Source organism: Apium graveolens, chromosome 8, assembly GCF_009905375.1.
Source record: "Apium graveolens cultivar Ventura chromosome 8, ASM990537v1, whole genome shotgun sequence".
NCBI lineage: Eukaryota > Viridiplantae > Streptophyta > Magnoliopsida > Apiales > Apiaceae > Apium > Apium graveolens.
This window is the reverse complement of record NC_133654.1, coordinates 259,662,709-259,684,814: the sequence shown is the minus strand read 5'-3', so window position 1 is coordinate 259,684,814 and position 22,106 is coordinate 259,662,709. Positions and strand designations below refer to the sequence as shown.

The 22,106-nt window shown below is 36.7% G+C and overlaps 1 protein-coding gene across 1 annotated transcript; it reads left to right on the top strand.

The window, feature by feature from the left end:
- The first annotated feature begins 12,028 nt into the window (after positions 1 to 12,028).
- LOC141680768 (uncharacterized) lies at positions 12,029 to 12,625 on the top strand. Its single transcript, XM_074486897.1, has one exon. The coding sequence runs from the start codon at positions 12,029 to 12,031 to the stop codon at positions 12,623 to 12,625; it is 597 nt and encodes a 198-aa protein (XP_074342998.1).
- Positions 12,626 to 22,106: the final 9,481 nt, after the last annotated feature.

Below are 22,106 nucleotides of genomic sequence, written 5' to 3'. Positions count from 1 at the left end.
GAAATTATATGCAATGTGATCTCAATCATGTCTATTTTCAATTGGTCATTTATACTTTGGTGAGATCAATATTTATACTTTCAACTTTACGTCCAAACTACAATTGACAGAAAAAACTCATTTGGAGTAACAGAGAGAGAGAAAACTTCACTTCATTGTACAAAAACTTAAAATACATAATGCATCAAAATAGTATAAATATAAAACTAAATGCTGAATATAAGAATAAAACAAAAATTTCACTAAAATTGTAAATCCTCGAAAGTGACAACACCTACATGATTAGTGTGCCCATGAAAGACCTTAGGTGTCAAATCTTTAGTTAGTGGGTCCACTGGCATAAAATTAGTTTTTATATACTCAATACACACTACTCGATTTTGCAATCTCTTTAAAATAAATAGATATTTAATGCCTATATATTTAGACATAAAAAACATAATCATAAGCAGATTTTTATATATCTACGTAACTAATAAAAAATAAAATCAAAATAACTAATGAACTCAAAATTTTTGATTATTAATAAAAGAGCATGTAATCATTTTTTCTTGCAATTACCTAATAACCCATTTTATTGCAATTCAATGATCCATTCAAGATTTACTCGAATATCTGCTTAATATACCCACAATGTATACATAATCTGCAGGATACTAACTTGAGCATACGTAAGCCTCCCTATAGCTGAAACATATAGAATAAACTGTATCTCATTTTCTTAAAGATCTTTATTGTGGTCTATTTTAGAATAAATGTGTCTCTTTTAGAAATAACACTATTTATTTGTGCACATTCTTTCATGCCGAAATTGACAAGCACCTTCTCGATATAGCTCTTTTGTGATAACCCGAGGATAACCCAAGAACGGTTTTGATGTATCTTAAATTCTAATACAAAAGAGGCTTCACCAAGATCATTCATCCCAAAATAATTTGTAAGAAATTCAATAAACAACAAATATTGTTAGTGAATGAAAGACAAACAAGATAGGTACAAATAGGATAAATTACCTCTGCAACTTATGCCTTTTCTGCCTTAGCTTGAGCCTTCTTTGCCTCAACTACTTGAGCCTTTCTTTGCCTCAACTGCTTCCCTATGTCTTTCTTTTACTTCTTCCCCATATATTTTACAACTGACTTTGTTGTGACCAAACATAAGGCACCTACTATAAGTATTTCTAACCCATTTCTTTCTTAACTTTATTCGTGCACCTTGTTCACCTTGCTCCATTTTCTATTTCTTAGGCCTTCATGGCATTCTTCTAGCCTTTGGGGGAAGATTATTAGGAAATCCAGTGTTAGGACAATACAAATACCCTTTCATTGATTTAAGGATGTGCTCATATGCTTTTATGTAGGACATCTCCGTTATAGCATTCATTTATCTTCTCTTCTAGTTTCTCATTCATCGTAAATAAAGTACTACAACAATGACTAAAGGAATGCCCCTTAATTCCTATCTTCTACAACAACATGCTTTTTTTACCATATTCACCACCCAATGTCCACCATTAATGTCCTTAACCTCATATTCATCTGCACCAGTCCATGTCGACTTGCAGAATCTAGTTTCCTCATTTAAATAATTAAGCTTCTTGACAATATTGGCTTTTGCGGCTTGCCAAAACATATTTTTCAACATATTTTTTGGATGCCTATTTTTCCATTTGGCATGTATATACATTGCACAAGACCCGTGCTTAGCACTGGATAGAATGTTATCAATTGCCTTTTTTAGATCCCGCACATAAGTATTTTACATGTATATACATGTGTGTAACACAATGAAAGATAAAAAAATTTCAACTAATTTACCTTATGGTGGTTAATTAGTCATTAAAGTGTACTTCATTGATATGTCGTTGAAACTCCCTTAGCTTTCATTTAGGATTTTTCCTAATTTGATTCCCAAAGTTTTACTACAAGAAATTTAATATTTACCTACCAATAATTTAGCTACGAATACATTTGTTTTTTAAATTACCGAGAGAACGTTATCTTTGTTCCTATGTTTTTTTTCTTTTTTTTTTCAGGATCTTTGTTCCTAAATTAGTTGAAAGTTTTAATATTAGGGGGCAACTTTCGTCTTATTTTTCTAGTTCAAAAGTACGTAAATGCTGATATGGAGATGGCCTGGCGTAATATCACTTACCTGTCTTATTTTTTATTAAGTCAAAACCATACAAACCAATCACAACCTTGAGGCTTAATCATTTCCGAAAAACAGACACATGTTCCCTAGCAGAATTCTAGGCTCATAATGTTTTATCCCAATTAATCACCCATAAATTTGTCAATCTTATCTGCTAATTAATTCATAAATATTAAAATATATTTCATATAGATAATATTGAAAAACCAAAAAATTGTAGTTTAAGCCTGCATAAAATTATGGAAAGTTGGCACATTATCAAAAATATTTGATTAGACTCCATTCACTACGTCATAAATGACCTATAGCAACAGTAAGAAAATATTACAACAGGCCCAAAAAATTGTTACCACAGCGAAAAAAAGCCCTAAGGTAACATAAAAATTAAGTTGCTTTTTTTCGAGTTACCTTTGGCCCCTAAGGTAACACTCTTTTGCCTTGCTGCAACCTTGAATTTTGTGTTACAATAGGCTTCAAAGGTGACATCAAAGTATGTCTATAGTATCACATTATACATGTTACCTTTGCACTTAAAATTTGCAAAAAAAATGGGTCCCACATGTAAGGCCACTATGGGCCCCACATGTGGGTCACCAAATCATTGTAACATTTTTTTGCTACTCTAAAAGTTTTATTATAAATTATATTATATTATACTAATTTGTTTGTAATATTGAAGTACCTAATGTAACATATTTCTCAAAAAAAATTGACATGATTTGTTTGTAAATTGAACATGCCATAAACGTGTTTTTCATAGAAGTCAACAAAATAAACAATTCAAATAACCAATAAAAGAATCTGTATGCATCTCCACGTTATTTAGCTCCAATTACGGTATTTAAACACATGATTATTCTTTGTTCTCCTTGAAAAAATCTCTATGCATCTCCTTATTTCATCATCTCTTTCGAGTACTGGATCAAGCTTTCCAGACCTTGCCATACAAACAGTTTTGTTAGATTTTATGAAGTTTATTTATGAGATACAGCTACGAGAGACTTTCAACGCATACAAACAAGTAATATTGATTACGAAAAATAAAAATCATGTAAAAAATCATGTGCCTGACACAATGTGTAAAACTTACTTCTTTATCATACGATAGATAATGGGAATATCTATAAATAAATTATGAAGTATATAGCAATCAAATGATAGAAATGACATGATATTCCTCTTCTTTCCATTTCTAATATCTTTTTTATAGTAGCTTGAAAAATTGTTTCTGGCTTTCAATATCGTTTGGTTATATAATATTTTATATCTTTGTTTAGTAGCTTGAAAATTGTTTCTGACTCTCAGTTTCGTGTGGTTATATAATCGCAATAAATGCAAAGAACTAAAGTGTTTCTTTTCCATTTTTTGAGTTCAAATCACAGCAGAGTACCAAAAGAAGACTACAGCCACGAGAGAGCACATACATTAAAAAGAACAGCAGTCAGTACAAGGAATCCTGGATTAACCCTAGGTTAGCATATCTACCCTATAAATCCACTTACGATTTCTACAGTAAATATTCTACCTCACTCTTGAATTCTTTGTGGGATTCACTCGTAATAACTTGTTTCTTCACAACAACTTCCTGAAAATCAAAAGCATTTGTAAATTGTAAGGTCCTTGTTCAACAGAGACAGAAAATACAGTAGTAACATAAATGATAACAAAATACACCCAACAGTGACAAAACAAGAGTTATCAATTATCTTCTTAATTTAAATTAGACAATTTTGCAATAAGTCGTATCCTAATATAAAGAAATAAGCTCTAAGAATTCCAACTATGCAAAGGACAGGGAATTTATTAAATAACATAAGCAACCATACAAAATGCCATTAAGACAGGAAATATTTAATCATCTTTTATCCAGATTTCTGTAAAACCTTTTAGAGTCTTTTACAAGTTTGAGCTTCACATACCTTGAAGATGGATTTTTCTATACTCTACACATCAAGAAATACACTACCACCGTAAGTCAGCCTGAACTTTAGTAGACTTAAGTTTCCCATGTATTTGACCTTAAAGTAGAATTAAGAATTAAGAACTGCCTAGCTCTATCCATCATTTGCTATCATATAATAAAGTAAAAAGAATCATATGAACTATTATTTAGCTATAGAACTGTAAAAAAACAATGAAGAACAACAGCTATAGAATTGTTAACCAGCCATTTTTATTTAGCTGATGCAGGAGCTCATCAACTACTGTTCCAGATTCAAATCAATATATCAAGCACTTCCTAAAGACAAAGCCACTGTCCGACAAACAATGCATCACATTTAACGTTGGGATTGATGGAGCTAAATTCAGCAGTTGTCAAGGCAAAACTCTGAGCAATGCCGAAGCAAGTGTCTCCGCTTCCCACTCCAAACACCGAATCACATGTTGGAACTGATTCTTTTGCAAACCTCTATGTTAATAAAAATAAAACATTTTGTAAAAAGTGAAATTCTCAAGAGTCAAAGTAACAGAGAAATGGATCCAGATACTTACTAGTCACAACTTGCCGGCTTTCAGCAATTGTAAAGACGAGAAGAAGAGCAAGTGTAAGAACGAGAAAGGCACTTGTGTTGTCGCTTATTCTGGACATTTTACACCTTGTTCTTGAAGTCAAGAAGTACCTTGTAAGCCTGTTCTAACTATAGAATATTGTAGAAACAATCCTCCTCCGGCGCTGCCATTTGTATTAAAAAGTGACGGTTCATCCAATGCGATCAAATCGTGAAAATTTAAACAAACATAGAGATTCTTACAAAATAAACCAAAACCATAACATACACACAAAATCAGAGATTGAGTGAGAGAGGGAGAGAGGTAGTATATACATGTACACACAAAATCAGAGAGAGAGAGTTAGGACCTTAATGTAGAACTGTAAGGTGATTTGACCCCAGTTCCAACTTTAAAACCCCCAATTCCAATTAAAAACCCAAACTCAAATTTGTGTGATATTACCAATATAAAATCCTAGCTCCAATTAAACTAATCTAGTTCAATTAAAAGATGTGGGCGCTACTGGGAGAGCGACTGTGAGAGAGAAGTTTTGCCATTAAAATTTTGATTTTGTTGAAATTTTACCCGGGTTACTCTTCTCCAAATAATTTTAGAGCCCGCCTAGTTGAGAACCCAACAGGAGTCTAAAAACCTGCTCATAATTTCATTTTTTTTAATTTTTAATAAACTTTTAAGTTTAAGTAGTGCTCAAAATTTTTATTAATAAAAATTATCAGTTACTAATTAGTACAGTTTATAAAATGAACAAAAAAGTATTTTATCAGTCTTAGCTAAAATTAATATTATTGCTTAATTATATTATCAAAATTGATTATTTTCAAGTAAAATATTTATTTATATTTAATTATTTGTCAAATATTAATTTTTTATCCATTAACACTCTATTGTAACATAAATTTTCACATGTTACCATATGTAACACTTTGATGCTATAGTAACATGTTACAAATACTATGGTAACATCAAAAATACTATTTTGCGGTAGGCTAAGATTAGCATACCTAAGGTAACATAATTTCGTATCACGTGTGATTAAACCATTGCGATAGGCCATCTATGGCGTAGTGATTATTCGGTGATAAAATTCCTATTTGGTATGTCAATGTTTGTAAATTACAAGCGGATGTAAAATATAACTAAAATTTACTTATATTATATTTCAATATTTCCCAAAAATGCTATAATTTTTTTTGAAATCTATTTGTCATGTTGTTAGTTTTTCTTACTATATTTTCATAACTTAAATAATACTAGCTTACGGCCCATGCGATGCACGGGTCTTGGTTAATATTTTTTATATATACATAATTTTAATAAAAAATTATATAAATAATTAAATATTAAATAATAATTATATAATTATAGATTTCATTATGTATTATTTCCAATTTAGTTCAAATAGTATATGATTGAAGAATTTTTTCATTAACAATAATAATGTAATTATTTGTTGTCGGTGAGATTCGAACCTAAAAAAATATATGTATCTTTATTAATAACAATATAAGTATTTGTTGTGTTATGCCCAAAAATTGGTAAAAACTATATCTAGATTAAAGATAAGAAAATGGTCAAAATTAAGATATAATGCCTGAAATCAGGGAGAAGACAAAGAAGGTTTCATTTTCTGAAAAGGGCAGGGAGCGCCCTGAATTTTATAGGGGAAACGCGTCTAATGAATATGAAACTAAAGATCAGTAGAAGAAGAAGGCGCGCCCTCAGCATAGTTAGGAGGCACGCCCAATTATTAAGGAATTAAAGGGAAGAGAATTTCCTAATTGTATCCTTTCCCATGATGAGCCTTAGGGTGCGCCCTAAATGAGTAGGAAAATCTTGGGAATACTTCAACATAATTACTTGGCCGGGTTCTTTGGAAGATTTAAGGAAGATGGAGATTATTATTACTAACCTATTTGATGTAGGTACTCTATTCAAGAACTCCTTCCTGTAACATATCTACAGGAAAGGCGGTGTCCGTGGTCAGAGACCTCCAGGGGTATGCCTGGACTAAAGGCCTCCTCCTGTAGTCAATGAGTGTCCTTATTAGGGATGTGGGGTGAAATCTGGTGTGTGATTTGGGAGCTCTATCTTTGTAGTCAACGGGTGTCCTCGTTGGGAGACTTCGGGGTATCCTGCACTTTACACAGAAAAGCTTGGGATCACTTGTCCTGTAATCTGGTAGGGGCTCCTTATCAGGGGGCAAGGATGCGTCCAATATTTGGGGTGAACTATGGCTATACCTGCGTTTACTGACTAGAGAAATAGCTGGTAGCAGAGGGTTATCCTTGGCCAGGGAGATGCCTTGTCCGTGAAGTCTCGAATCCGCGGACGAGCCTTGGGCCTTTGTGGTTGGGCCTCATTGGCGGACATTCCTAAAGCTAGTAGCAGACGGTTTCCAGTGGGTTTCCCATTAGGCCTCGGGATAAGAGATCTTAGCCCATTAGGTTTCTTGTTCCCCAAGAGCTATGTTGGCTTGATTCCTATAAATAGGGATACGTAGGCAAATTATAAGGGTTCAGAAGCGAGAGCGCAAAGGAGCCACCACTAACCTTAAGCAATCTCAGCCACCAATAACGACCACTACCAAACACTGCTCATCTTTTCCGATTAATACTGTTCATCAGATCCACTGATTACTATTCACGTTTCCAACGAAGAACCACCATCATAAATTTTTTTTTCCGGCTACGAACCTCAAACTTTATTGCTCCCAAATTCCTCCGTCAACAAAATGGCGCTAGAAGGAGGGGCTAATAAAGATCTACATATAGGAGGAAAGATGTCTCAATATCATGATGGAAGTTTATATGATTGAAGCTCTGAAGAAGAATCTGACTGTGGCTATAACCGCCATGAACCTTACGTTCCACCCATGACTGACCGCCCCACTCTAGACGTTGGGGGACAACCACTTGTGCTTATTAGCAACGCTGACTTGCTCGAACAACTGTACGTCATGGGAGATGCTCTGAATGGTTTTGACTCAAGGCTGAGCACCGTGGAGCGACGTAAGACCAGAAGGATCCTTCGCCACAACCATTCTACTCATGCATCCGAGAAAACACCTATGGCTGATAGAGATGCCTCGGCCGACCACGGTCAAACTAGAGGAGTAAGTGTGCCGATAACCCCGTAACGTCTGAACTATTCCAATGATACATCTCCAATTATCGAGCTTGTTGAAGAAGACGCTGATGGTTGAGAAATACTGCAGACGGATAACCGGGGGGTTGCCCATTCACACCGGTCTGGACGTAATCTCGAGGAGTGCCTACAGGCAGAGTCCATGCCAGAGAATGAGCAATAAGGCTTGGCGGCTTTAAAGTACCGCTTGGGGATTCACTTAGGCAACGATGATATGAAAATGTTATTACTTGAATGGAAAAAGGAAGCTGATCGTGGAGATGTGATGCCCCATGATATAACGCGTATGCCCCTAAATTCCCATGGGAATCAGGAGCGGCACCGCGATCATGAGAGATCCTCCCCGCAGATCGCTGGACCAGTATGGTCGAGGATTTGGAAGCGACCGATGGAGAAGAACCTAATGGAGGGGAAGAGACGGAGGTCGAGGTAGGTACTTAGATGGGTATCGCCCCGACAACTATCGTGGCCATACTGATGCCCGCTGGTATAATCGAGTAGACAGCGATAACTATGCTGAGTATGATAATCAGAGGGATGTGCAAAATTATGATCGCGAGATGGCTCGAGGCCGCGTTCGAGGTCAAGGAGAAAATCCGGGGAGAGACCAAGGTCGGAACCCCGAAGTGATCGTGATACCAGAAGATGCCCAGAACACCAACCAACAACAAGCTCCTCCAGGAGGGAACCGGACATAAGTGCCTCCACCACAGCCTCAAGGTCCGCAGCCACACATCCAAACTATTCCAGGCGTGGGAACTTTCAATGAGGGCGATCTAAAAAGGCTACTTAACCATTTTGAAGGCAGAGTGATGGCTACGACCAAAATCCCTTCCCCGTTCTCAGTGGCTATAAGATAGGCGCAGTTGCCGGCCGTATATCGCAACACTACCAGCGATCTCCGTTTCCACGGAAGCTTAGACCCCATGGAATTCCTGGGCCAATTCAATATAGAGATGGACGTATATCAAGTCCCAGACTTGGCTCGATGTCGGCTCTTTATGGCAACTTTTTGAGAAAGCGCCCAACAATGGTTTTAAAAGCTTGGGTCGGGAGTAATCACTTCTTAGGACCAAATGAAGACTCTGTGCTTGACCAAGTTCCAAGCTGCTGTGAGATATGCTCCCTCCGTTACAACTCTCGCCAACGTCAGGCAAAGGGAGAATGAAATCTTAACATCGTACTTTAAAAGGTTGAATGCTGAATCTACCAGCGTGAGGGGAGCTTCAGACGAAGCCTTGAAAAGCTTTTCGATACCAGGGCTAAGGGTTGGTTTGGACTTCTGGAAGCATTTTCAGGGAAAAGACCTAGCCACTCTGGCGGATGTCTTTTCTTTGGCGGAATCTTTTAAAGCCATAGAGCAATCTATGGCAGAAATACAACCAACAACATAAGAAAGTCAGAGAAACAAAGCAAGGAAGAGGGACAAATCTCCAAACACAAGGTACAGAAGGAATAGTCAAAGCCCAAACCGGGTGAATATCATGACCACGAGGAGAGAATGGAGTCCTCCATCAAATTATGACTACAGAACAAGCTGGTATACACCTTTGGCCATGTCTATTGAGCATATCTTTGAGGTGAATAAAAACAAATGGCTGTTTAGAAAACCTGAGGCTCTATCATCTTGGCAAAGTAAAGACAAGAAAAAGTATTGCAAATACGATGAGTCGTCCGGACATCACACACATGAGTGTCGACAACTAAAAGATGAGATCAAAGCACTTATCAAGGAAGGATATCTTGGTGAATGGGTGGTTAAGGAAGTAAGGAGGCACAAGGATAGCATTGACAGGGTAAAGGAAGAAGGTGAGCGAGCCCCACAGGGTCGAAAAATTAAACTCTGGAAGAAAATAAATTCGTCAGAGACGACAGTATCCGAAAAATTTACGGTGGAGATCCTGGGATGGAATGCAGCAACAGGTCCTTGGCAAGATATGCTAGGGAAGCTCGGTTCAGATCTCTCACAGACATTCATAGTGTGGAGACTCGACCACCCAAAGTGTTCAAGGGTAAATCCATGGAAATCACCTTCAGAGAAGCAGATGCCCGGTGGGTACATCACCCCCACAATGACGCGCTGGTCATTTCCATCCAGATCGGAACCAAAGATATCTATAAGGCCTTCTTGGTCAATGGAAGCTCGGCAAACATCCTCTACTACAATACCTTTAAAAAGATGGAGCTACCTGATCGGGATATGTCGGGGGAAGATTCGCGGGTCTATAGTTTCTCTGGCGCGGGATTTAGAGTTGGGGAAAAGTCCATTGTCTGTAACAAAGATGCTCGAGTTCAGGGTTTTGAATCAAGTGTCATCCCATAATGTGCTGTTAGGACGGGCTTTTCTTCGGGAGATGAGGGTTATTACTTCTGTCCTCCACCTTACCATCAAGTTTCCAACCCCAAATGGTGTGGGAAGTATAAAAGGCTCTCAGTATGACTTTCGGGAATGCTACAGGCAAGCTACGAGGGGCTTTAGGAAGGACTCCCATGGCAAAGATGCATCAGATGATGATCGAGAAAAGAGCATCGAACAACCGATCGAGGAAATCCGAGTCCATTACTATGTCGAGAAAAAAGACGAGCGCCCCTCTGCACTGCCTCCAGCAAGGTTGTTCTTGGAAGACACGATCAGAATTGATATGTTGGAAGAAGAAGAACCCCTAAATATCATAATCCAAATAGATTGCAAAGTCTTGGACATGATGTGCATAAGGGAGATGCCCCTCTCCCTGAAGGCGCGCCCTTATCTTCGGAAAATTTAAAGGAAGTTGATGCCCCTATGATACAGGGCACACCTTCTAAAGAAGGTAATGCTCCTCTCCAAGGGGATGCGCCTTCTCTACAAAATGTTGAGAATCGTGATCTACCCGACCTAGATCCACGAATACCAATGCCAACAGAAAAGATGGGGCCAACGGAAGACACGATTGAAATCCCTGTCAACGAAAAAGATCCAAGTAAGGTTTTGAGGATTGGATCTCAGTTGGCTCCAAGATTGAAAGAGGGACTTTTAATATTTTTCTTGGCAAACCTCGATGTATTTGTGTGGAACCATTCTGATATGGTGGGAATCGACTCAGAGGTGATGTGCCACCATTTGAACATTAATCCCAAGCTTAAGGGGGTTAGGCAAAAAGAAGGGTCGTGAGTGGTGAAAGGGCAGTAGCCTTAGCGAAAGAAGTGGATAGACTTCTGGATTTTGGACTGATCAGGGACCTTTCTACCCAGATTGGCTAGCAAACCCGGTGCTAGTAAGAAAACCTAATGGAAAATGAAGAACATATGTGGATTTCACCGATCTGAATAAGGCGTGCCCAAGGGATAGCTTTCCTTTACCAAGAATTGATCAGTTGGTCAACGCCACGGCAGGACATGCCTTGCTCAGTTTCATGGATGCATACTCCGAAAGATTGGTAAACAAAATGTTTAAAAGGTAGATTGGAAAGACGATGAAGGTGTACGTGGACGATATACTTGTAAAATCTAAGAAGGTGGAAGATCACATCGCAGACTTAGGTGAGCTGTTCCATATTCTGAGAAAATATAGAATGAAGCTGAACCCTCAGAAGTGTGTATTCGGCGAGAATCGGGAAAATTATTGAGATTCATGGCTAACCACCGAGGAATTGAGGCCAACCCGACAAAAATCAAGGCTCAGTTGGACATGAAATCTCCCATCAGTGTCAAGCAAGTACAGAGTCTGACTGGAAGGATTGTAGCTCTAAATCGATTTATCTCAAAGTCATCAGATAGGTGCAAAGTATTCTTTAAGGCAATCAAAGGAATGGGAAAAGATCTTGTATGGACCTCAGATTATGAAGAGGCTTTTATGAAAATCAAAGAGCAGTTGGGAAATCCTCCTATGTTGGCCAAGCAGGAAGACGGAGAAACATTGATTCTTTACTTGGCGGTTTCAAAATACTCCGTCAGCGCGGTGTTGGTGAAGGAGGAAGCAAGCCACCAATGGCCCGTGTACTATGTGAGCAAAAGGTTGCTGGATGCGGAAACCAGATATACCAGCATGGAGAAATTGGTGTACGCCCTTATCCTTGCGGCACGAAAGTTAAGACCATATTTCCATGCTCACCGAATAGAGGTTCGCACCGCCTATCCACTCCGGCATATTCTGCACAAACCTGAATCATCGCGAAAAATGTTGAAGTGGGCGATAGAGCTAGGATAATTGGATTTGGAATATTGTCCTCGCACGACAATGAAGGGACATGCGTTGGCTGATTTCATACTTGTGTTCGATTCTGAAGTAGACGACAAGTCCATAGTGTTGGTCGAACCTTCCCCGCAAGGAAATTCTCATGTTGATGAAAGGGAGGACCTCCCACACCCTTGGTGGATCTTGCGTATGGATGGGGCTGTAAATAATAATGGAGCAGGCGCCGTGATTGTCTTAGTCACCCCAGAAGAACATTATTTGATGAGTGCCATCCATTTCAAATTTTATGTCACCAATACTGATGCTGAATATGAGGCTCTAGAAGTGGGGATTGTGAATTTGATAGCTCGGAGTGACTCTGAGTTAGTTGTAAACCAAGTCAACGGAGGTTTCCAGGCTTGGGGACCACAGACAGGGTTATATATGAGATGTGCGCAACGTTTATTGGAAAAATTTGGAAATGCCAGGCTAGAAAGTATCCCAAGGGAGGAAAATAGAATTGCGGATGCTTTGGAAAAGATGGGATCGCAAATGGACAACATCCAACTTGGGCAAATTCGTTTGGTAATCCAGGAAATCCCGAGTGTTCAGAGGTTGGGGTGTTCCAGACACAGGAGATGCCGCGAGAAAATTGGATGACCCCCATTCATAACTATGTTCGAATGGGAGATTTTCCAGAAGACAAACTGCAGGCTAGACACCTTCAATACCAGGCTGCTAAGTATGTTGAATATGATGGGATATTATATAAGAGAGGATTTAACCGACCACTGTTACGTTGCATTGACCCAGAAGAAGGAAATTATATACCTAGGGAAGTGCATGAATGGATCTGTGGCAATCACTCGGGGGGTATGAAAGGCATATATCATAGACTATTTATTTATTCGAGGACTTAACTCAACTCAAATAAGAATGTAACAAGTAAATAGTGGATCTATCGTCAAAGAGATCTCACAAAGTAACATCTGTCAAAGGATTAAGAAACAATGTTCATCTACAGAATTGAGGAATTAATTCACTGGAAGAAGTTCAAGAAATTGATCAAGCCTCAATGATATAAATCAAGATTGTTGATTAAATCAAGTGACAGAGATCTTGTCAGGGTATCAGATAATCACATGGATTTAATCATAAGAAAATCAAGTTATCAAAGTGAAGACATGAAGAAACGTCATGGAAGTTAATCACTCATGAACCAGACAGTACATCGAGGGTCAACATTGAAGTGGTGGAATTGATTCATAATTTTCAGAAGATTTTCAGAAGAATGGTTGTTGTTCAAGAGTAGTATTAATTCTCTATTAATTAATTGAGTCATATAATTTAATTAAGAAAATAAATAATATCTGCAAAGATTAATTTATTGATTAATTGATTAATTAATTCTAAATTAATATTATTAATTTTCAGAATTGATTTTGAATTTATATTCAATATTAATTCAGCAAGACAATCATTTGAACTGGTATGACAATCAATTGTTATATCAAAAGTCATGCCAGTTCAATCAATTGTCATGCCGATTGTCTTGCCAGTTCAATCAATTGTCATGCCGATTGTCTTGCTAGTTCAACGGATTGTCTCACCGATTGTCTTGCCAATTCTCAGATTATCTTGCCAGTTCAATTCAGTTCTATTGATTGAATTATAAATGACAACAACAACAGATCATTAAGAGACATCATTCAATACAGTTCAACTACTTCAAGAATAAACCAAGCAGCAGCCGCAAAAATATTTCATCTCTCAATTGCATTTCAAATTCATTAATTTCTGGTAATTAAATTTAAATCCAAACTACTAGAAATCATTCTCTTGTTTTTGTGTAACCATCTAGCGGTTCAAATTCCCTAGAACTTAATCTCAAATTGCTTCTAGTATTTGATCTTTTTATTGCAAAAATAGAAAAAGTTCATGTCGAATTTATTCTAGATTTGTGATAATTTATTTGAGATTAATCCCTTGTAAATGATACCGTTGTTGTAACACCTTTCAAGTTTAATAATAGTTTTATTTAACCTGAATTTTGTTTCATTTTTTTTATTCCGCATTAAATTCGATTAAACGGTAAAGTTTGTATTCAACCCCCATTCTACAAATATATTGGGACCTAACAATTGGTATTAGAGCCTTCTGATCATCGAGCAAATCAAGATCCTAGACTTTGGTGATTTTTCAACTCCTTCAATTTTTATTTATTCAAAAATTCATAATGAATTCACAAAAAGTTTGAACCGTTAAAATTCCATTATTCGATAAAGAAAATTATATTATGTGGAAGAAGAAGATGCTCTTGTTCTTACAAGTTGCAAATCCCAAATATCTGGACGTGTTAAAAAAGGGTCCAAAAATTCTGATGGTTATTGAACCAGAGGTTATAGAAGATGATGTTGTAATTACCAAAGCTAGAACCTATGTAAAAGATCCTGATGATTTTACTCCTGCTGAAAAGGAAGAAGCCTCCTTGGATGCCAGCCTTCAATTAATTTTAGTTGATTCTCTTGATCCCTTGATGAACAGATATGTGATGAACTGTAAAATTTCAAACACATCTGGGAAACTATTGAGGTGATTAATGAAGGCACATAGGAAGTTAGGGAGAACAAGTTAGAGATCCTAACCCCTGAGTATGTACATTTTAAATCCAATCCAGGAGAAGGAATTACTGAAGTGTTTGAGAGGTACAATGCATTGATCAACAACCTGAACATAAATGGAAAATATTATTCAATCAGGGAGGTCAACAAAAAGTTCCTTTTAACACTGTCAACTCATCTTGAACATAGAATCACTGTCATAAGAGAAGTGAGAGATCTGAGTGAGATTTCTTTGGAAAGGCTCTACGGTATGTTAAAAACCTATGAGTTGGAGCAGATTCAGCAGAAGGAAGTTTACAGGAAAGGTAGAGTGGTCAGCATGTCTACTACTCTAGTAGCTGAAGAAGAACAACAACAACAACAACAATTTCAACAGTCAGAGAGAGTGGTACAGTCTTCCAAGGCTGAGGAAAATGTGATAGTAGCATAATTTGATCCTTCTACTATAAATCAATCCGGTGATGATTTTTACTCCTTGGAAGAGCTGGAGCAATTGGAAAATGAGTCAATGGCCCTGATTGCCAAGAGATTCTCCAATGCCAGATTCAAGAGGAATCCCAAGTTCAAGTACAATTCCAACTACAACAGATTCCAGAAAGGTGGATCTTCATCATCTAACACCAGTTGTGGATACAAAACAGGGATGGTTGATCGGAGCACCATTCGATGCTTTAACTGCAATGAGTTGGGACACTTTGCCACAGAATGCAGGAAGCCAAAGAAAGTAAGGAAGAACTCTTATGATTCAAATCAGAAGAGTAAATCTGAAAGGGCTTACCTGGAAAAGGGAAGAAGCTGGGATGATACTGATAGTGAAGATGAAGAAGTTGGGCATCTTGCTCTTATGGCTATTGATGGAAATACTTCATCGTCAAGGAAATAGGTAAAATTTACTGATGCTGAATTAGTTTATCATCTAGGAGGTTCCTTAGATTGTGCTCATTGTGATAATTAAATGTTAATTCAATAGATCAAAGATCTTGAGAAACAGCTCAATGAATTAAAACTTGTGCACATTAATCAAGACAATTTAAAAGAACAAGTATCTTTTTTAGAGAATAGAGTTAACTGTTATAGACAAGTCGAAACTATTCTCAAAGACAAGATCACCGATCTTGAGACTAAGGTTAAAGCTTACTTTAATTCTTGTTCGAAGGCTAGAGAGTTCTACAATAAGCAAAGCTATTAATCAAACATCTAGAATAGGCTTTAATTACAATGTTGCTATTGGAGAATTAGGCATAAACTTCCCTCCTCATGTATGTGCTAAAGGTAGGGAAGTACCACATGTGCTTAAGGGTGTTGATAAACCCCTCTATAAAGAATCAATTGTTGAACCATTTGATGAGACCTCCTTTATTATTCAAGAAGAAATATGTGCTAAAGATCTTGCTAATGAGAAGGTTGTTTCCAAGCCAAATGTGTCAAAAGTTCCAGTCAAAGTTGTGAAAGAAACTGAGACTAGCTCAGACAAACATGAGCTGGATAACAAAAATGCCATATCTACCATGCATAATTTTCCTATTGTTAATCCCTCTCATAAAGTATGTGGTGTTCCTAATTTTATATCTTGTGCTTTTATTTTGATGTATGCTTATTTTAATGTTAAACATGTTTTTAGTGATATGACTACTCCTCGTCAGCATATGAATAATAGGAAGGATGATAGGTCTAAGACTGCTAGTCCTCCTAAGGCTAGAAAGGAGACATTTGTGCCTAAGCCTAAACAGAAATTTGTTAAGGCTGTTTACAAGGTCAAATGTCCAGTCGTTGAGCAAGTTGAGAACATAAAAGTTAAGAATGTTGTTTTGCCTGATAAAGGCCAATTCTACAAGTATGCTGGACCCAACCAAGTTTGGGTTCCGAAGAAGGTCTAATCCATTTGTATTGCAGGGCATTAAACAGGTGGAACCGGTAGTATGGATTCTTGACAGCGGATCGTCAAGACATATGACCGGAGATAGAGCCCTGCTATCAAATATGGTTGAGAAAGTTGTCCCGGTGGTTACCTTTGGAGATAAAAACAAAGGTTTAACTGAGGGATATGGCTGTTTGCAAGCTGGAAATGTTATTATTGATAATGTGTATATTGTGTAAGGACTTGAACACAATCTGCTTAGTATCGGTCAGTTCTGTGATAAGGGCTACTATATTTTATTTGACAATTTGAAATGTCAAATCCTGCATAAGAAAAGTGAAAAACCCTCCTTGTTGAGAATCTGAAAAGGAAATCTGTTCGTAGCTGACATGAACTCTGAAAGCAATTCTGAAGTCAATTGTTTCTATGCAAAGGCATCGTCAAACGAGAGTTGGCTATGGCACAAGAGACTTTCCCATCTCAATTTCAAAGCAACGAATTCCCTTGTCAAGAGAGAATTGGTCAGAGGTCTGCCTCAACTAGAATTCTCCGCAGAAGGACTGTGTGAGGCATACCATAAAGGAAACTCAAAGAAAGCAAGTCACAAAGGCACTGACACATCCTCCATAAATGGTGTTCTTCAGTTATTAAACATGGATTTATTTGGACCAGTTAATGTTCTTTTGATGTCAAAGAAGTGTTAGTGTCTTGTGATAGTTGATAACTATTCCAAGTATACGTGGGTTTTATTCCTTCACTCTAAGGATGAAACTCCACAAGTTATGATTGATCATATCAAGTTGATCGTGTTAGATTCTAATGTCCTTGTTAGAGCAAGAAGGTCAGATAATCGAACATAATTCAAGAATTCACTTATCAATGGATTTTGTACAGATAAAGGGATTACCAGACAATATTCAGCTCCTATAACCCCTCAGCAGAATGGAGTGATAGAAAGGAAAAATTGTACATTGATTGAAGCTGCCAGAACTCTGTTAAGTGAATCAGGTCTTTCAATGTACTTTTGGGCTGAGGCTGTCAATACTGCATATTATACTCAGAATCAAACTCTAATCAACAAGGACCTCATGAAGACTCCTTATGTGATTTTGAATGAACCGAAACCTTCTATCAAATACTTTCATGTATTTGTTGCTAGATGTTTCGTGCTCAAGGATGGAGATGATCGTAGTGGCAAATTCGAGGCAAAGGCATATGAGGGTATTTTTGTTGGTTATAGAAGAAAATCATACAGGATGTATATCATTGATCAACACAGAGTAACTGAAAGTGTCAATGTTACATTTGATGACACTAAACTCCCAATTATCCAAACTGAAGATCCTTCTGAGAAACTGAAGTTTGATGATGTGTCAAATTCAGAATCAGAAAATCATCAAGAACCTGAGTTGCTGCTGGTGAAGAACCTGTTAATTATGATGATACTCAAGGTAATGGTGATGGAAACATTGGCAACAATGGAGATACCACTGCTACTGACGGAGAATCATCAAGTCAACCTGATAATAACTCAGGGGGAGATGCTGAAGGATCAACTAGTAGGACACAACAACCCAATGTATTTCAAGGCAAATCATCAAGATCAAATCTTCCAAGACAAACTGTATGGAATAAAGCTCATCCTTTTTAGTTAATTATTGGTGATCCAGATGTTGGAGTCAGAACTAGACGTGTTACTCAAAATGAATGTTTGTTCTCAGTATTTCTTCCTAAGATGAAACCTAAAAATATTGAGGAAGCATTGACCGATCTAGATTGGGTGATTGCTATGCAAGATGAACTCAATCAGTTTGAACATCAACAAGTCCGGAAACTGGTACCTAGACCTATACACAAGAAAACTGTTGGTACTCGGTGGGTATTCAGGAATAAACTAGATGAAGATGGTGTGGTTACAAGAAACAAAGCAAGACTGGTTGCTAAAGGGTATTCTCAAGCTGAAGGCATTGATTATGATGAAACCTATGTTCCAGTGGCTAGACTTGAGGCCATCAGGATATTTCTAGCATTCACAGTATTCTCGAACTTTAAAGTTTATCAAAGGGATGTCAAGAGTGCCTTTCTGAATGAAAATTTGGATGAAGAGGTATATGTAGAGCAACCTCCTGGTTTTGAAGATCTAGATCATTTGGATTTTGTCTACTTTCTTTTCAAGGCTATCTATGGTCTCAAACAGTCTCCGAGAAAATGGTATGACACTCTCTCTGAATTTCTTATTGAAAATAGCTTTATTAGAGGTGTCATATACAAAACTCTCTTTTCTAAAAAGCATAAGAATGATACTATATTAGTCCAAGTCTGTGTGGATGATATATTATTTGGTTCTACTAATGATAGTCTCTGTAAGAGATTTGCTAAGTTAATGCACAACAAATTTAAAATGAGCATGATGGGAGAGCTGAAGTTCTTTCTTGGATTACAAGTAAATCAAAGGTTAGATGGAATATTTATTTGTCAATACAAGTATCTCAAGGAACTCCTTAAAAAAGTACAATCTAGAGGATTCTGCATCAGCAAGGACTCCATCATCTACAGCTGTCAAGCTTGGACCATGTGAAAACTTCATTAAGGTAGATGTCACAAGCTACAGATGTATGATTGGCTCATTACTCTATCTTACTGCAAGTAGACCAGATATTATTTATGCTACATGCTTATGTGCAAGATTCCAAGCGGATCCTAGAGATATTCATCTCGTTGCTGTAAAATGAATCTTGAGATATCTTAAGGAAACACCAAATCTAGGTATTTGGTACCCTAAATAATCTGGTTTTAACCTTGTTGGATATACAGATTCAGATTACGCAGGAAGTGTTGTTGATACGAAAAGCACCTCAGGGAGTTGTCAATTCCTAGGTAGCAGGCTAGTCTCATGGTACAGCAAGAAACAACAAACAGTTTCCCACTCAACGACCGAGGCTGAATATATTGCTGCTGGAAGCTGCTGTGCTCAGATCTTGTGGATTAGCAACCAACTACGGGACTATGGCTCTGTATTGAACAAAATTCCTATTCAATATATGTGCAATAGCCATCACCAACAACCCTGTGCAGCACACGAGGACCAAGCACATCGACATCAGGTATGATTTTATTAGAGAGCACGTCATGAATGTTATTGTTGAACTATTTTTTGTTCCAACATAAGAACAAATAGCAGATGTTTTCACTAAACCTCTTGATGAATCCATATTTACCAGATTAGTTGGTAAATTGGGTATGTTGAATAGTTTTAGTGATTAATCTAGTTAATATCTGAGATCTGTTCTTGAATGAATTTACAAATGATTTTATTTCATGATTGAAAAATTCATTTGCAAATTTATTGTATCATTTATACCATATTTCTTGCTTATTCTATGTAATTTTGTTATCTTATCTTATTTATTTATTCAACTTGTTAATTTTAATATCTCAGAATATTTTATTTTCTCTAAAAATATTTTTCTATGAATTTTATTTGCTAAAATTCAAAAAAAATCTATTTTTGGACTAAAATATAGTTATTTTTGAATATTTTATTTTTTTAATTTTTTTTGCATTTTTGCCATATTTATATAAGTCTTTATTTGACTTTTCAGTACTTGTAAATATTGTTTAAAGTTATTTTTGCATTTCTATTTTTTTAGGCATTTTTTTTTGTTTTTTATATATATATATATCTGCAATGACAATCGGCAAGACTATTGAAATTGTCTTGCTGAAAGTCATTCCAGTTTATCTTTATTTATTTTATTTCTCAGTATAAGTTTTATACTTGCAAGATAATCGGTATGACAATCAATTATCTTGCTAGTTATAAAACTTATATAATATATATTAACTATTTTCTACTCTTATTTTGTACTAAAATGACTATCGGATTGTCATTCCAGCTCTTTTTCTTTTTCGTTTTATATTCCCCTTTTTGCCTGGTATGACAATCGGTATGACAATCAGTATTACAATCCAGGATTGTCATACCAGTTATATTACTTAAACATTTTTTTTTGTTTTGTCTTCTTCAATCTCTGTCATACCAGTTAAACCATTATGTGCTTCCTTTTTATCAAAACCGAATCACCTTTTTTGTTCTCCTTGCTCGAGTTCTTACTCAGCACTCTTAATCTTTACTTCTGGATATATACATACACGTGTATACATACAGAAGTGCTGCCAATTTTGTTTTAAAAAAATATAAATCAGTTGTGTCATTTGAAATTGGGTGTGTTTTTCATTTTGTTCTTTTCTTCAAAAACCCCAATTCGTTTTTTTTTTGGTATTGTGTCGTGGGTTTGCAAAATCTGTTACTTCTTCTGAGTTTGTGGGGTAAAAATTAAGAAGATACATTTTTTTCTAAATTTTTTGAATATAATTGAATTAATTCGAATTATTAATTTTTCTTAATTTAATTCTTAAAATTCTGAAAGTGTGTGTCTTATTGAATTTTTTAAAATGGCTCTCAATTTCCATACTGTCTCGCATAATCATGTTGGGTTTTTTAATCTAGAAAATTATAATGTTGAAAAATTTAAGCCATGGATTCGATTTTTAAACGATCATTCGATTGTTAGCTCCACTATTAAATCAAACGTTCTATTAAATGTCGACTTGCTTAGACTGATTTGCACAACTTTTACTGTGGCCGCTGATTCTAACTCTTTTTCATTCACCGTGGCAAACACACAGTATGTAGTTGATGAAACAATTATCAATAGAGCTTTAAATTTTCCAATGGACAATTTTGTTAATTTACCCACTGATAATGAGATTTCAAACTTTTTCCATGCTATTCACTATCAGGGGGTGATTAATTTGACTAACATGTCTAAGTCAAATTGGGTCTCTGAATGGGATATTTTCTTCGATACACTTTCCAAAGTATTTGCCAACTGCACTAAATCCAATTTTCATAACATCACTTCCACTTTGCAGTATATTGGTCTTGCGGTTGTTTTCAATCAAAGGATCAATTTTGGAAAATTACTTTTACCCATTATTCTGAGACGTCTCACTTCAGCCAAGCGCGATCATTCTACGAATCATAGGGTTTCTTGCTACTACGCTCAATTTCTTATGCTTATAGCAGAACATCTTCTGACCCCTAAGCATAAGGCTCTTTTTGCAAACTCATCAATAGCTGAACCACCTCCTGTAAATAAAAAGATCTACACACGACAAGACAAAACCTTTAAATTCATGCAAGTTCCAGTACTTGTATCTGCTTTCATGGCCGACTTCATTACTTTACCAGTTTTTGCTCTTCCCGGTCTTGAACAACAACCTCAACCTCCAGTGGTACAAGCCACCTAGGCACAAACTTCAGATCCTCTTCCACTGTAATACTTCCTGAATCTCAAACTACACCTACTTCTGATGTAAGACCCCCAGTGGTTGATAGGGTAATACTTCTGCTTTCATAACCACAGCTTCAATCCCAGGTCATAGAGCCAAACACAGAGTCACAACCTATCTCAAACTCTCCCCCATTATCAAAAATGTTATCGAGAAGGTTAGTTGGAAGTAGTGTGCTTTTAGATTTGGATAAACCCTCAGCTCTGCCTCCTCCCAAGAAGAGAAGAACATATACTGCCTCTGAAACCCCATCCTTATCCTCCCAATAGGACATGGACTTTGAAATGCCCACTGAAGAGTTACTAGG

Excerpts from the sequence above, each read along its gene's own strand:
- LOC141680768 (XM_074486897.1), top strand. The coding sequence starts at position 12,029 with ATGAAGGGACATGCGTTGGCTGATTTCATACTTGTGTTCGATTCTGAA.